Source organism: Larimichthys crocea, chromosome XXIV (assembly GCF_000972845.2).
Source record: "Larimichthys crocea isolate SSNF chromosome XXIV, L_crocea_2.0, whole genome shotgun sequence".
Classification (NCBI taxonomy): Eukaryota; Metazoa; Chordata; class Actinopteri; family Sciaenidae; genus Larimichthys; species Larimichthys crocea.
Genome location: NC_040034.1, coordinates 8,064,371 through 8,081,144, shown reverse-complemented (window position 1 = coordinate 8,081,144; position 16,774 = coordinate 8,064,371). Strand labels below are relative to the sequence as shown.

The 16,774-nt window shown below is 37.5% G+C and overlaps 4 protein-coding genes across 7 annotated transcripts in view; 2 read left to right on the top strand and 2 right to left on the bottom strand.

Annotated features, from left to right (window-relative positions):
* pole2 (polymerase (DNA directed), epsilon 2) overlaps positions 1 to 1,555 on the bottom strand; it is a 6,837-nt gene extending 5,282 nt beyond the window's left edge. The window contains exons 1-3 of the mRNA XM_027274898.1: positions 1,417 to 1,555; positions 358 to 458; positions 12 to 87 (exon numbers count right to left, since the gene is read on the bottom strand). Of these exons, the coding sequence (XP_027130699.1) occupies positions 12 to 87; positions 358 to 458; positions 1,417 to 1,487 (248 nt within the window). The 5' untranslated portion in view covers positions 1,488 to 1,555. The remainder of the gene's footprint in view (positions 1 to 11; positions 88 to 357; positions 459 to 1,416) is intronic.
* A 319-nt stretch (positions 1,556 to 1,874) lies between these two features.
* LOC109138084 (kelch domain-containing protein 1-like) lies at positions 1,875 to 6,449 on the top strand. Of its 3 annotated transcripts, none has more exons than XM_027275211.1 (14): positions 1,875 to 1,898; positions 2,083 to 2,200; positions 2,903 to 2,973; positions 3,174 to 3,291; positions 3,596 to 3,708; positions 4,422 to 4,509; positions 4,713 to 4,796; positions 4,934 to 5,014; positions 5,153 to 5,211; positions 5,446 to 5,555; positions 5,636 to 5,708; positions 5,805 to 5,886; positions 6,114 to 6,166; positions 6,234 to 6,449. In XM_027275211.1, exons 2-14 carry the CDS (start codon positions 2,084 to 2,086, stop codon positions 6,376 to 6,378), a joined length of 1,194 nt encoding a protein of 397 aa, XP_027131012.1. In that variant the 5' UTR covers positions 1,875 to 1,898; position 2,083; the 3' UTR covers positions 6,379 to 6,449. The 3 variants fall into 3 exon arrangements, with proteins under 3 accessions (XP_027131012.1, XP_027131011.1, XP_027131013.1); XM_027275210.1 differs by having other exon boundaries at positions 1,893 to 1,946; XM_027275212.1 differs by lacking the exon at positions 1,875 to 1,898 and having other exon boundaries at positions 2,071 to 2,200.
* A 1,671-nt stretch (positions 6,450 to 8,120) lies between these two features.
* On the top strand, positions 8,121 to 13,850 carry LOC104932864 (kelch domain-containing protein 1). Of its 2 annotated transcripts, none has more exons than XM_019257291.2 (14): positions 8,121 to 8,230; positions 8,555 to 8,668; positions 9,694 to 9,764; positions 9,994 to 10,111; positions 10,423 to 10,535; positions 11,575 to 11,662; positions 11,778 to 11,861; positions 11,981 to 12,061; positions 12,159 to 12,217; positions 12,333 to 12,442; positions 12,531 to 12,603; positions 12,692 to 12,776; positions 13,231 to 13,283; positions 13,576 to 13,850. In XM_019257291.2, exons 2-14 carry the CDS (start codon positions 8,561 to 8,563, stop codon positions 13,712 to 13,714), a joined length of 1,182 nt encoding a protein of 393 aa, XP_019112836.1. In that variant the 5' UTR covers positions 8,121 to 8,230; positions 8,555 to 8,560; the 3' UTR covers positions 13,715 to 13,850. The 2 variants fall into 2 exon arrangements, with proteins under 2 accessions (XP_019112836.1, XP_010746491.2); XM_010748189.3 differs by having other exon boundaries at positions 8,552 to 8,668.
* A 109-nt stretch (positions 13,851 to 13,959) lies between these two features.
* LOC104932868 (hypothetical protein) lies at positions 13,960 to 16,468 on the bottom strand. The gene is made up of 3 exons (XM_010748193.3): positions 15,705 to 16,468; positions 15,516 to 15,586; positions 13,960 to 15,104 (listed from the first exon to the last, which is right to left on the bottom strand). Exons 1-3 carry the CDS (start codon positions 16,167 to 16,169, stop codon positions 15,002 to 15,004), a joined length of 639 nt encoding a protein of 212 aa, XP_010746495.1. The 5' UTR covers positions 16,170 to 16,468; the 3' UTR covers positions 13,960 to 15,001.
* Positions 16,469 to 16,774: the final 306 nt, after the last annotated feature.

The window sequence follows — 16,774 nt, the reverse complement described above, 5'->3', positions numbered from 1 at the left end:
AAAACACTTACATGGTTTCATCACAAGACTGAGTGCAATCCTGCACGGCGCTTTCCACCACGGACAGCTCTATCATACTGGAGGACACTGTTGGAAAACACAAACCGTGGTCACAAACACACTATAAGGAAAACAGATAAAACGAATGAAGTGCTGTACACAGCTTACTGATTTTTATGTTACGAGAAAACTCGAGGTTCACGATTATAATGGATTATTCTACTTCAGATGTAGAAAATCACATGAGAACTTGTTTGTTTTTGCAGTCCTGTCTCTTATGCAGGTGAGTATAACATTAATTAATAAATGATCCACACTTAAATAGTTAAAACAGCTAGTGTGTACCGCTGTACGTACATGGCTGCTTTTCCACCGCGTCCAGGACCCGTTCAATAACATCATCCAACTCGGAGGAATTGACAGACTCCAGCACTTCCACAAGGTATTTGCTGGCTTCCCTGAAGCACAAAACAACAAGAAAACACACACATGACTACTGATAAGATAAAATACATGGAAAAAAATACATGTGAGCTTTTTTCAACTGATAAAATTTACAGGAAACATAAAAAAAGAGTCTGCTCTAGCTTTATGTGACAGGACATTACTTGTTTGTAAGGCCAGTGATGCTGTCTAAGGTGCGGGCTATCTTGGACTATGACTCCCACCCACTCCATGAGGTGCTGGACAGATTTAAGAGCACCTTCAGCCAGAGACTGCTGGCACCAAGATGCTCCACAGAGAGACACAAGAAGTCTTTCCTACCTGTGAGCATCAGTCTCTACAACTCCTCCCTCAAAACATCAGACACTCCAAGTCAAGTTTTTTAGCTATCAAACTGGCTTGTGCAATTTTCTCATGCATGCATACTGCAGTTTAAAAATCAGTGTATTCTCTGTACAGTCTCTCAAAGACTAAATTCTTTATAAGGTTTTAGATTTACATATTGCATAATTTACTGTTACTTGGTTTTTATTTAACTGTTATTTATACATGTGTATATAGTGTTAAAATAGGATATCGTACAGGTGTATATTGTTAAACTTTTGTTTTCTTACTATCTAACTTACCGTTTGGGAGGTGCTGTAACAAAAAACTATTTCCCTGCGGGGATTAATAAAGTATTTCTGATTCTGACTGAAAGGAGTTGAGTTGTGATCTGTGATGAAAATAGCTTACATGTACATATTATAAGTTAAATTACAGCAAAACTATAAGTTTGATTCTAAACACAGCTCATTATTTCCTGCTGCCAATAAAATTCTTTACATATGTTATAAAATGAAGCAGAAAGTATCGACCTCGTCCAGCTTCTCATGTGTGTTGTTTAGCTGCCTCGCTGCACGAGAGACAACAACGTCACATCAACATGAGCAAAAAACAAAAACAAATGATAAATGTTGTTAAATTACGTACGGTCGTGGTATAAGTCCCCGCATCTTGAAACAAGCGGACACTTTTGTCTTTATTTTGCGAGACACGTCCATGACTGTTGTTGTCCAAATCAAGACTTGGCGCTAAATGTCATCTGAGCTTCCGCGTGTCTTGCGTCACTTCCGCTGATGAATCACGCGCGAAAGGGGTAAAAAAAATCTATCAATTATCTAATATATATTTTTAAAAAATTCCTTTAATTTAATTTAGTTTTATTGTAAGCTCTATATTTTCGCTAATTCTTATAATAATGTTTTTTTAATTTATGGCTGCTTTCAACAAAGTTTTTTTTTTTTTTTTAAGAACGATGTTATTTTACATTTACACCATTACTGCATTATTTTTTACCTAATGTACGTATTTACTTACACATTGTATAAAAACAGCAGTCATGTAAAGGAATTTTATTTTGGTGAGAAAACCCCCCGGAAGTTGAAGTATAATTTGTAGTTGTTTGCATACAGGTAAGGTCCTACCTTTGTCAAAACAAGGATCGTACTAGGGATGTGAGAGTAAGTGTATCTGTCTTTATATCACGTGTACAGGATTATTAAATTGTCATTTTCACAGTTTTTGTGTAGAATTTTTTTTTTTACATTTTTGTTTTTGTCATTGAGGATTCATAATTAGGTGTTTTGTTGTATCTAGAATGAAAAAACACAGCCATGTATTTAAGAGGCACAGCTCGGAGACGCTACCCCATGAGAGGAGCGGACACACGGCTGTGGTGGAGGGAAATCTGCTGCATGTGTGGGGAGGCTGTACGGTAAAAACAAGAAGAAATGTTTGACATGTTTTTAGTTTTTAGTCAAATTTTTTATTTTCATTATGTTGATCTATCTATCTATCTATCTATCTATCTATCTATCTATCTATCTATCTATCTATCTATCTATCTATCTATCTAGGACTTTAGGAGTTAAAGAAGGAATTGTGAGCATGCATTAAAATAAATTGCAAATAAATACATTTTTTAAAAGAAATAAATGAATAAAGGCATTTTCATAATTTTACTTGGGTGCATGGTCATTTTCATTCATGGGCCTATTACATAGTCACATTATTCTTTATCTTAATCAGTTAACTTCCATCTTGTGTTGTAGTATTGTAATCAGTTCTGTTGAGTATGCAACTAATGCATATGCAGATTTTCAGTGTACTTTCATTTGCTACTTTATTACACACAGCAGTTACAGATAATGGATGGATGTTTTACAGTTTGTCATCCTGTTGAATTTTATTGTGTAGTACAAGCAGCTGTTTTATTTTTTTAGCCTTCCCTTGTTGGACTAAATTTTAGAAAGCAAAACAAATCAACACACGTATTAGTTTTATCATTAATTGTATATGTGAAATATTGTTTTTTTTTGCATCATGGTTAGTAAAAGAGAAATCTATGGCAGACTCAAGACATAAAACAGCTGCACACATTCTTGTCATAGTAATAAATATGTTGTATTCTCTACAGTCGGTTGCTTGCAAAGACCTCTATCTACCCGGTGATGAAATCTGGGTGTGTAACTTAGAGGGAATTTCATGGTAAGAATATAAGTCAACTCAAAGTTTATATCTCTATTTATTTTTCTCCCCTCTTTCTCTCTCCTTTTCTGTTTTGGCATTTTTCTTCTCTTTCTCTGCTTTGGAATAATAAGCACTTGCTGCCGTCTGTCTTGTTTTGCAACAGGTTATGTCATGAGTGGGCTTGAGCAGTTTAACTACATTTTTTTTTCCTTTTGAAGGAAGGTGTTTCACATGACAGGTGAAGTTCCTCCATCCATGTCTGGGACCTGTGGATGCTCACTGAATAGCCATATGTACATATTTGGAGGTTTTAACCGCATTGAACAGACAAATCAGGTTAGGCTTGTATCTGGTGCAACTATGATGAAACTGATGTTCTATACAGTTCACTACATGGCTTTGGTATGTATGACAGATGTAATGCAGAGTTTCTAAAGAGAGTAATATTAACCCCTTCTGAACTTTTACGCCCTTCAAAATGGTGTCAGAAATGGATGAGTTATCAGCCTTGTGCGTGAACAAACATTAAAAAATACCAAACAAACAAGGACATATTGACACAATGTATCACAACAAAGACCTATGCCATAGACTGAGCAAAGTGGATAGGAAGAAGTGACTGATATTTTACTTCAAACAGATCTACTGCGTCAACCTGACAGATGGTAAATACAGATGGAGAAAGATCACACATGAGATCGGTTCTGCTCCCTCACCTCGAGAAAAACTATCCTGCTGGGTTCATAAAGGAAGGTAAAGTTATGTCTTGAGGATGTTTGTATATTTAAACTGATCATTGTTTCTGCTATCATATACGCAGTATCAATTTCTTAATTATACACCAGTTTTCTAAAGTTCGGAGCCCCAGATGCTGAAGTGATTCAAGACCCTATCTTAACTCAGTAATTTATTGATTTTTTAACTTAATTAACTGCACAATTGTTAGAGCAATTTGCACCACTGAAGCATAGTATCATCTAAAAGGAGTCCTGCATTATTAACTAATGTTTCTGTCCTATATCAAGGTCTAAAATAATTTTATTTAACTTTGGTGAGTACTAGTTGATCTCTTTGTATAATGGTGGTATAGTCTACTGTTTGCGCTATACTAAATGGGAACTTGGCAGCAATATGATATATGCACAATACAAAGGGAGCGAGTACTTGAAGGGTCACGTGTCAATAGGGACCCCAACAGCAGCATTTCACTCAGTAGCACCTAAAGAGGTTAATCTGGTCATGCATGTTGGTAAATTTATTCCTGTTTGCATTTTCCTTTCTGCGTTGTATTATCATTTCAAGTTGCATGGACTAAACGCCACCACACCAACCCCCTGTCTGTCTCGACTGTCACCTATCAAATAAAGGCGAAAAACTAAAAATATTGATTTAATCACTGCATTATGAGCTAAACCCATAAATTACACTTGCATGGTGGAAAATAACCTTTCTTTACTCTTCTCCAGGATCATCTACTTTGGAGGATTCGGTGAAAAATCACTGGATGATTTTGATGGCAACAACAAAGCCTTTACAGTAGACGAAGTATCATGGGTAATAATTGCAGTATTACAGACTACTAATCTGTCTCAGGTCTACACCATGTTAAAGATGTTGTCTTTAAATACATGCATACATCAGCAAAAATTGGTTTGTTTTTATGGTGTGTGGGGTATTTAGTGTACTTCTCTTTTTTGTCTTTTAATCATTGCATTTTGTCATTTTGAATTCTGAATTAATACACCTTGTTTTTTTAGTTAGAGGATGTCATCTGGGGATGGAACAATGAGGTTCATATATTTGACCCCATGTCCACCAGTTGGAGTGAACCCCAAACCCATGTGAGTGACTTAAACACTGAATACAGTAACTTGCATAGATTCAGTGGTGTTTATTAGACACGTTTTGGACAACTTTTAAAGACGAATGTGACATCCCTTATTGATAAATCTCTCAAGATTTTGGTTTCCGTGTTCAGGGATGGGCTCCAACTGCCCGAGAAGCCCACGCTAGTGCCTCACTTGGTTGTAGAGGATACATTTATGGAGGCAGTGTCATGGTGAGAGCTCAGCGTGCTTTTCAGTTTTTATTTCATATCTGCATACAGTCATTAGTAAACACACTGGAGTTAAAAGCACAGAAACACAAATCAGTGTCTGCCATTTTTAGCTTCCTCTACCTCTTCTTTCAAAATCAGGAAACCAGGATGAATGACATCCACTGTCTGGAATTTGAGTCATGGACGTGGTCAAAAATGTATGTATGTGATTGTGACCAATGACAGACTTAAATCATGTTGAAGAGACAAAAAACATGCAAAGACAGCACAGTGATAGGATCGATCCAGCATAGAATATACTATTATACTATATATTATATTCAGATAGTACTTGTGGACCTATATGAGCTACAAATATGCCACAACAACATTACATTTAATATTTCAAGTGGTCTAAGCTTTGATCTTATTATTCAAAATATATTTTCCAGAATGCCAGTGTCCGCCACTCCAGGGGGCAGATCGTGGCACACACTCACAGCAGTATCAGACAATACCTTGTTCCTGTTTGGAGGTCTCAGTGTGGACTGCAAATCAATGAGTGAGAAAATGTACCCACTGATATATTTATACGTTCCCTTGAGATGTTTCTTCTGAATAAAACATATTTTCTTCCATCAGGTGATGGATGGTTGTTTGATGTTGAAACAAAGAAATGGAGAAAAGTTGAGCATCCGTTTAAGACTCAGCCAAGGTAGTAAAGAATGAATATTTGTGAACTGAACAAATGTAGCTGGTTGTACATTTTTTATAATGACAATGCCGTCCTGCTTCTTTTTTCCCATTCAAGGTTGTGGCACACAGCATGTCAGGGTCAAGACTCTGATGTGGTTGTGTTTGGTGGGACTTGTGACTACACTTTATGTACTAAAGTAGGTATCACAAAGACACACTATAGAAACTTGTACTATAGGGAGTAATAAATAATAGTTTAAGATTAACCTTTCAGAGCTAAACAAATTCAATAAAAACACTCTTGGAAAATATTTTGGCACTGTACAGGGTCCCTGACTGAAGTATTTTAAAACAGTATGAAGCAAAAAGACCATGAATATTTTTTGGAAAATACAAACAACTTTTCTTTCTTTTTTGCCTTCAGAGTCACTGCAATGATACACTCATTTTCCAAATGCAGCCATATCCTCTATACAGGTAAAACATTTTTCATATGTCATCAATATCTTTACCCAAAACATAAATCATTTTTCCCCTCTGTTAGGATATGTAAGGATTACATTGCAAAGAATGTGACGAACTGCAAAGTGCTCAAGAATCAGCTTCCTCTCCTGCCTCCCAGACTCCTGACAGAAGCACAGAGGAGGATGTCTTCAGCCTTCAAGCCTTCAACGAAGCAACAGCACTAGTTAAAGAAACTATAAGAGACCTTTATTTTGTGTTCATTCTGATCTCTGTGGACAATCGTGGTTGTATTACCGCTGCCTTGTTTCATTCATATTAAGAGAAATCTGATCAAATCTGACCCAGTGACAGGGATTAACAATACATATATTTTATACATTTTTATATACACATTAAAAACTATAGCCTTAATCAGTAAACAGCAGGTGAAAAAAGTATTACAGGCATAGTTTATTTAACAATACACCTGATAGGCTTTGTAGAATTAAGTGTGTTTAAATAAAGAGTCTTACACAAATTCTCACTCAAAAGGTGCAATGTAAATAAAGTTTAAGTTTAAACAAGTTGGTGCATGCCCTGTGGGAGCCCTGCATCAGTTACACCTTAAGTATAGTAGACAATACTACTAAATGGCAGAGGCTCCCCCTCCACCCAAGAGTTGGTGTCGTAACTCTGTAATTATGTTGTTTTCAACAGCTCAATAAGAATTGTTTAAATGTAATAGTCAGGGGTTCTGCTGATTTGTTCAAATTTGTTGGAAATCTTAAATAAATACAGTAAATGTAACCTGGCCATTTAGATTGGAGATTTGTCATTTTAAGATGGACTTGTGTGTACAGTAATACAGAAACATAAAAATAACCACAATGTAACACAAAAGTACATAATAAAAAGCACACCCTGGCTGTGACTAAACCTTAATGTAACTCAACATCAGAATGAATATCACTGTATCATTACTAGGATTGCAAAGGGGCGGAAAGTTTCCTGTAGATTTCCAGAAACTTTTCATGGGATGTTAAGCTGGGAAATTTTGGAAATTTTCTAAATCGAAAACTCCATGGGAATTGTGGAAATTTATGGGAATTACCTGGAAATTGGGGGTAATTTAAACAAACTGTCTGGTTTTGTCATAAGCAGAGATCCATGCAAAATAATACAGTTGAAAAAACATGACATTTCAACAGATTTATTTGTAAGTAGAAGTTTTTTTAAGTTTTAATTATTTTATTAAAGAATATTATTTAGTCCACAAGCTCAAATGTGTGGCTTGTGCTCTGGGCTCTAAAGTGTGATCCAGGGTTTTAGTAATCATCTGTGCATGTGATGGAGGAATGCAGTGTGCGTGTAGGGGGCCTCAATAACCCTGCAGTAAGCAGTGTGCTATGTGCATGTGATTGAGGAACAGCAAATATTCAGGTGTACTGTTAGGGGCCTCTTCTTCTTCAATTTATTAAATTCACCATTTATTCCCATAAATCCCTGTTAATTCCCATGGAAAGTTTCCAACTTTGAAAATGCCTGGAATTTTGCAACCCTAATCATTACATAATAATAGTTATACAACAAGTAGTTCAGACCAAGCAATCTGATTGGTCAACTAGACATTTATTTATTCAGTTTGGGAAACTCTCTGTTGCTATGTACTATGTACTAAGACCTGGAGTACTTGCTGGAGTCGTAAACTGGGTTCTATTACATATCTACTCTAATGATCTATCTACTCTATTACACTATGTAATCTATTACATATTACATATCTATTACATATCTACTGAATCTACTGCCGTGACTATATATACATATATTTGTTTGTCTTTATTTGTTTCTTAATGGGTTATTTGATTTATTTAAACAATTATAACAACAACAACATATAGTTGTCAGCGGGGCTTTTATTTTGACAAGAGAAAATGGACCGGAAGTTGTATTTTATTTTGTATTTTTCCTGACGGGGCAGTAGGTGGAGGAGAACAGGGAGGGTGGGGGTGGTGGAGATCTGCTTACAGCTTTAAGTCTGCTGTGTTTGTGTTTACAACATGAGAAAAAAATCATACGACATCTAACAGTGTACCTGTGAGTATGTTTGCACGTGTTTTCATTGAAACAGCTGTTGTGAGTATTTCCGTATTGTGGACACCGTTTGTTTGTTTTGCCTGCCTGTGTGTAACGTTAGCTCTCTGGATACACGTAGCCTTACAGTTTTGTACAAATACCATTTTATGAACTATATATTTTTATTTTAAACCGATGACAGCATGAAAGAATAGACAGCCTGTTTAGTGTCTGCATGAATGCATGTGTTACTTCTTTAACAATAAAAGTGACATTTTTATTTTTAGACAGATTTGATAATTTTAGGCTCAAAGTCAAAGGTCTTTGTTTTTCTATTAATAGCAGCCAGTCATGGATTCAGCTTTGGAGAGGCACTTCTCGGAGGTGGTGGCCCGGGAGAGGAGCGGACACACGGCTGTGGTGGAGGACAACCTGCTGTATGTGTGGGGGGGTTACCTGGTGAGAAAAACAAACACACCTAAACGTTTCCAAACAGACGTGTCTAAAAACAACAGTGGTGGAGAGATTATTCAGATCATTCACATCCTACTAAAAGCACTGACAAGTATGTAAGTGTAATAATACATTAGTAATAATCCAGTAATAAAATATAAATACACTGTTGGCCATAAAGTTGGAATAATTTAGTTTTCCTCTTTTTATTCCTATTTATACACATCAGGTTAATTGTGGTTTAAATTTTTACTGTGACATGCGTTATCTATCAAGAATAAATCACATTGTCACAAAATTTAACGAAAAGAGGTAAAAATATTTATTTCCAAATTTATGGGCAACAGTGTTTGTATGATAATAACTAACTAGCAGTGAAGTCGCAGCCAAATGAATATTCTCCCTACGTCTTCCAAGCATGTGGGAAAAAGTCTGGCTGCAAAAAATAAAAATAAAGGTCCTATAGGTCCTAGGTCATCATGTTTGTCTGAACGGAGTTTGTCTGTTCTGGGCTACTGTAGAAAAACGGCAGTTTTAACATGGCGGACTCCGTGGAAGAGGACCCGCTCTCACTGTAGATATAAAGCATTCATTTTAATACAACAAAAACATAACAGTTCTTTTACACAGATTATTATACACCAATGAAAACATACTAGCGAATATTGTATTCCATTCCTGCAAAGAAATACTCCTTAATCTCACACACTGGGTCTTTAAGTATATTTAATAGTAGTAGTACATTTAATTCTTCTTTTGCTCATGATAAATCAGATTTTAAGTGTGGGTTTGCTTATCACTGAGTAACTATACAATATGTTTGTTTATTTTGTTACTTTATCCCTGCATACACACTCTATAAAATACATATACGTAACAGATTTGTGCACTTAAGCAAACATTTTCATGCTTTTACCTTTGACGTTGTTTTTTCTTCTATTAATGACATTTCCATAGTATTGACAGACTCAAGGCGTAATGCTACTACACACATTTATTTTATAGTAATAGACATGTTGTGTTCTCTACAGTCAATTGCTGAAGAAGAAGTTTTCCTCCCCAGTGATGAAATCTGGGTATATGACTTAGAACGAGGTGTATGGTAAGAATATATTGTCTTTGTTTGGGGTCAAAACAAAGAATAGTAATGCATGTTTCCCATAAATTTGAAGACATTCTTTCTTAATTTATCTCCTTCTTGCTGGTGACTTTCACACTTTTTTGTGTGTCATTTATCTATGCACTTGCCTGGAGCTTTCTGCAGTCATCTAATTGAACATGTATGAATGAATGAGTAGTTTAACCACATTTTTTTAAACCTTTTTTTGAAGGCAAGTGTTCCACATGACGGGTGAAATCCCTCCGCCCATGTCTGGGACCTGTGGCTGCTCACTGAACGGACACATGTACATATTTGGAGGTTGTGATGACAATGGACAGACCAATCAGGTGAGGATGATAGCTGACGCTCCACACGGTTAATGACGCTTTAATTGTGGTTTACTTCATAGAAACTACATGGTATTTTTGTGTGGTAAAAAATGGTTTTATCATCAAAAAATGTTATATTATCTTTATATTTCACAATATATTGATTATGTAGTAGCATGGATAGCAACAAAAAATACCAACTGCAGCCATGTAAAAAATGACATTCCTCATTGTTAATATCTCTGAATGGACACAATGGACCAGTGTGGTCATAGGCTAGGCTGCGTAAAGTTGACCTGAAGAAGTGATCAGTGTTTGACTTCAAACAGATCTATTGTGTCAACCTGACAGACGGCAAATACACATGGAGGAAGATCGTACACGAGAACGGCTCTGCTCCTTCACCTCGGGACAAACTGTCCTGCTGGGTTCATAAAGGAAGGTAAGCACTGTGAAATGTGAATATGAAATGTGTTTAAGTGACTGCTTAAATTCCATGCCATCAGTCCGGTTTCCATATCGTTTGTGTTAAATCCCTGTGTTTTACAGAAATCCATGGGCTTGACTCAATTAATATGAACATAGAAGGGAGTGCAATCAGCAGGGTCCATTTAAAAACATTTGTTGTCTTTCTTTTAGTCAGATTGAGGTGCAGACGAGTGGTTTTATTTAAATGCCTTAGAATTATCTTGAATAGATAAATCAATGAACAGCTCTGATCAGTACACCCCTACTTGAGCAGATCGTGAAGTCAACTAAAAGAGATGAAAAACAAAAATTAGGGATAACTTATAACAATAAAGTGAATATGACTTGGAAAATATCAATGGTAAGCGGACTGTACTGTCACTCAAGGCGCTTTTACACTACACATCACATTCACCTGTTCATACACTGATGGCACTGGCTGCCATGCAAGGTGCCAACTGCTCATCATATTCACAAAGCGATCAAAACAACAAACAAAACGGAACAAACTACTAGCTCGGAAACAAATAGCAAACTGCAAACGTTGATTGCACGCCGTCAGGACACTTAGTAAACCTGTGTCAGCTGCTTAATTAACACACCTGTGTTTGTTTTGCTTCTCCAGTCCAGCGGTCATGTAACCTCCATTGCCAACAATCTATTTGTTTTGGGTTTATTTTGATAAACCCCCTTGGCTGTTTTTTGTCATGCAACTGTGACCCAACTGGGACTAGATGTGCACACTGTTTTTTGGGTTTATTTTGCTATAATATATGCTACATTCATTCTTTCCTCAAAAGCCATAATCTTTAGTTTCTCATATTCTTTCTGCCATCACTTTCTTCTTTTTTAGTTCCATCAACCATTAGGTTTTCTCTGTTGTATGTCTAATTATATGGTGAAATGGAAATGGAATGTGCTAATTGTTTAAGATTTTGATCATGTCAAAACTAAATCCATAATCAACGCTTGGATGATTGAAACTGTGATAAACTTTGTTTGATATTCTGCAGGCTCATCTACTTTGGAGGATATGGTCACAAACTAATGGCTGATATTGATGACAGGAACAGAAGCTTCATTGTAGATGAACCATCATGGGTAATGTTCTTTATTGATTATAAATCTGTCACAGGTGTGCTATTCCAACAGTGCAGCTTAGACCTTGGTGACACAGATTTGGTTCAAGAGGCAAAAGCTATTTTGTTGTTTTCAGGTGGAGCATGTCTTATGGGGATGGAACAACGAGGTTCATATATTTGACCCCATGCACGCCACTTGGAGTGAACCACAGACACATGTGAGTGAATTACAGTTTGATTCATACACAGAATTAAATGCATACATTCTTATTAATGATTTTAGAGACAAGGAAAGTTCAGCAGCAAATTTGATTTTAGTGACTGTTTTTATGTGCAGGGCCGTGCTCCTGCCCCCAGGGCCGCCCACGCCAGCGCCACAATTGGATGTAAAGGATACATTTGTGGAGGTAGAGTTATGGTGAGAGCTCTATATGCTATAATAGAATAACAACAAGAACATAAAAGCAGAGACGCATAGAGTAATCTGCCAGTTGTAAGTTGTGCTCCTCTTGCAGGAAACCAGGACAAGTGACATTCACTGCCTGGACCTTGAAACATGGATGTGGTCAGAAATGTACGCATGTAATTGTGGGCAATGACAATGTTAAAATGTGTAAAAATTACTTTTAAATGGCACCATCTTTTACCAGGTTTGTATTTGACTGTGTTGTTCAAAATATGTTTTCCAGAATCCCATTGTCGCCCACTCCAGCGGGCAGATCGTGGCATACACTCACACCAGTATCGGATAACTCCTTGTTCCTGTTTGGAGGTCTCACTGTGGACTGCAAACCAATGAGTGAGAAAATCTACCCACTCCTTCACTTTATTTTCTTGTTGCTTTGGTTATGTTCTTTAATTGATTTATTTTCAATTTTGTCTATCAGGTGATGGATGGTTGCTTGATGTTGACACAAAAAAATGGAGAGAAATTAAGCATCCGTTTAAGAATAAACCAAGGTACCAACTTGTTTACATTTATTACTCTGTACAATAGTTCCCGTACATTGTGAGCAGATTTAAAATGGCATGTTTTCTCCTGTCCAAGGTTGTGGCACACAGCATGCCCAGGCAAAGACTCTGATGTGATTGTGTTTGGTGGGAGTTGTGACTACATCCTCCTTGTCGACACTGTAAGTATCACAGAGACGCATTAGTAGCTGAAGCTAATTTTACAGACCTGACATGAACCAAACCCCATAAAAAACCTTAAAGCCTCTTAAATTTACATAAACACGGGGGAGACTCAATGTTGGGAAGATCAGCAAAAAGAGCTGCAAAACTGATGGGAGGATGATGAAGGATAAACTTTTAAAGCTATTTATGGATGTACTTTGTTTAGTGTCCCTGTGCTTACATGAGAGCACTGAATAACACATCAGAGTAAACCTGCGTGGTATTGAGCAGAGTTTTATTTTCTCCAAAAATAACTTGGTGGTGGTACAACGAACCCTGCAGTATGTTCATGTGTTCCACAATCGATTGACCAAAAAGGAACACAGGATGCACATCTCTAACAGAAAGTACTTTGTGCAGCAGTGTTGTGAAACGTTGAGCCTTTACAAACCTTATTATATTTCTTTTCAGGGTCACTGCAATGATGCACTTGTTTTCCAGATGCAGCCATATCCTCTTTTCAGGTAAAAAAAAAATCTCCAAGAGATTGTTTTATAAAAAAAGAACCACAGAACTGTCGTTTATCATACAAAGAGACCTTTACACAACAGACTTGTCAATGTCAGTTAAAATGAATAACTTTAATTTATGATGGATGCATTATATGTAGGTGAGCCCTGGTAATGTGAGATAAGAGCCATCATAAACCATTTTAGTTTTACCTGTAAAATATCTTTTTAAGTCGTGTTATATTTACTTTTATTATGTAATCACTTTCCCAAAATAGAAATGAAAAATGACCTTTTCTTCCAACAGGATGTGTGAGGATTACATTGCAAAAAATGTGAGGAGCCATGAAGTGCTTAGAAATCAGCTTCAACTCTTACCTCCCAAACTACTGACAGCAGTACAGAGGAGGATGTCCTTCTACAGGCCTTCAAAGAAGCAAAAATAGTTCATTGAAAGAATGTCATAATTGCCTAAATCAATGCAATATCATACAAAAAGTACTGTACTCCCTTCAATGTGAACATCTCAGTCACACTGTGGGGTAGCGTTTTTATTTTTTAAATATATTGTGCATAATTTAATGTGTGTTTTTCTTGTTATGTTTTTTATTTTGTACAGTCTGCCTGCTGAAATACTTACAAACCTGTTCCTGTTATGAATTTGATGATTAAATGACAAATCCAACAGTTTTTGCACAATGTGGGCTGTTATACTACACAAGTATGGGTCAACTGAGCTATGCTGTAAAGGCAAAGTTAACACACACACACACACACACACACATACACACAGATTTTCTCCCAGAAACTTTACACATGATCAGAATATCAGCGATTTTTATTTGCGATATAAAACAAAATTACAAAACCCCACCTCTACATTTCTGGTTGAAATTCACCCTTTGTCACACATAAATGTTCAAATTAGTGTTCATGCACACAACTACTGTGTTCCACCACTAAGTGGCAGCAGGTCTTCATGTTTGAATGTTGCTGAATGTTCAGTCAAATTGAGCCTGACTGAAGGTCTCTGTTGCCACACATTCCTTCTTTCATAAGGGTGCAGAAGTGCAGGAACTGTGGTCAGGAAGGAAACCTTAAATAAACATACCTTTGCTGAGTTGCCACTCATGGAAAAACTTCACCCAATAAACTGCGCTGCACGCACAAAACTTCTGGTGGAAAATGTTTGCATGGAGCACGGTCACAGGGCCTCAAGAACGTGCATATAGTGCTAGATTTTAGCAGAACTGATGAGTTTCAGCAACCAGAGAAATATCTGAGTTATCTCCTTTACCCATTAACAGACAAGTAAAAGTAAAGTAAGTAACAAGTAGGTGTGTGCTCAGTGGGAGACTGGCAGCACTGAGGGGGTGACAGTGACACCTTACCACTGCAGATAAGTAAGGAGGCTTGTGTCAGTGCACAGATCTGGTCTGTGAGTAGCACCTCCTGGCACCTGTTCAAGTTGGTGTTATAACTCTGCAATTACACTGCTGCATGTTGTTAAGTAAGACTTGGGTAAATGCAAAAGGCCTGGAGGAGTGCAGGAGTTTCAGTTCAACACACATAAACCTGATTAAATACAGTGAGTGTAGCCTTCCTTAGAAGCAGGAAATTGTCAAAAAAAAAACAACAACCCTGGTTCCCTTTTTAAAGTTTCAAAATTTCCTCTGCCAACTGCTGGATCACATGAAGACAGCTGAAAGGACAGCAGCTCTCTCAGCTGGGGGTCAACTAAAGTCTCTCTCAATAGTGTCCATCAGCTCCTCTTCTGATCCATCGTACAGGATGACTGGCATGGTGAGAGGGGAGCTATGGCAACTGCCACAAGTCCTGAAGAGAGAGGAGAAACATGTCAACAACATGAAAATGGAAATATAAATTATACTCCATATTTTATATATCCAAACCATCATTTTCCCATTTCATTATTTGATTAATTTCCAATGAACTTGATGCACAATGGGGCCCTCATGACAAAGTTGTACATTAGTTGTGCTTATGGCAGTTAAAATATGATTTTCTTGGTTGTTTCCGGTTTTCACACTGACCTCCAACAAAGCCCCAACAACAGACACTTGTTTGTTTCTGTCCTGCTTGCAGACGTCTGACTAATCTGATCTGCCCTGAGAATAATGGGTTGGTATTTCGATCTGTTGAAAGTGAATTTGATCTGACCCTCCTCATCTTTTTTACTACTTCACTGTCTCAGAAATACATTATTTATCAGAGCTGTCTACTTACGATTGTTTTTCTGATGTGGGAACAGCATCCAACAAAGCCCCTCTTGTCAAAAAGCCCTGAGAGGAGGAGGCCTGACAGAAACCAGAGAGGAAAGAAGGAATCTATCATGCGTTTCCATCTTACTTATTACTTATAAATAATGCATACATAATAAGAGTCATACAATAGTAGAAAAATAAAAGTTCTTACACTGTGCTGACTGGGGCACACAGGTGTGTGTTTTTTTAAGTGTGTAAAAGCATCATTGTTTACAACTCTTGCTCCACCGTTTGAGCCACGTGGCTCCTCTGAGCTGAAGTCCTCCTCGTCCTCCCGACTGAAATGACACAGTCCGTATGTTTTGGATCTGATGACAGTCTTCTTGGGAGGATTTTTCTTAACTGAAGCTCTCCCTCGATCTTCGTAATCTGCAAGAACCGTGTCCAGCTCTCCATCAATGTCATCGTCCTCTCTGGAGAAGTCAGAGTCGTGCCCCTCGCTGTGGCAGTCCGGTTGCGCACGGTTACGCGCGTTGCGCAAAATTGTATGGATTTTAAGCGGCTTGAACGGACGGCTGTCCTGTTTGGGTGAAGTGCTGACGGTTGTTTTAGTCACGTTTACTTCGCTGACACACGCAGGTGCAACTTTCTTCCCTCGGCTCGTCCCGCTGCCCATGTCTGGCTGCTTTGAAATTCTAAATCCAAAGTCCCATATCCAGATTCCTCTTCAAGAACACGGAGAGCTTCAAGTAGTTGAACATTAACCAACAAAGACTTGATCCTTGGCAGCTTTTAAAGTAAGTTTTTAATTAAGTTTACGGCTGTGAGGCAGGTCTTTGGCTACAAAATCAACTCTGAAGGCCAATTTTTCTTAAAAAATGTTCTAGCACTGATCTGCAGACGCGCCGCTGAGATGATCTCATGTTCCATGTTCACACACCGGGCTTGAATCGCTGCCTGTAAACTTTCTGCTAACTCCACATCAGGATGAGAAGTGTATCCGTTACATAACACCAGTTTGGCTCAGGACCCCGGGGAGAAAACTCCGCCTTCTCATAGAGGGAAACACTCACCCTTAACGTTTCCAATATTTCTACTGGACAAAAATAACTTCCACTTTTACTTTAGAACCTCCGCTTCTATCTGTGTTCTCTTGTTTGTCACACAATTTAAACAATTTCTGATAAAAAGCAGAAAAACAGTTTAAATATTCTGCCATTAACTGGATTGAGAAAGAGATTACATAAGGACTTATGACGATGAAAAGGCTCACAGAGGCCT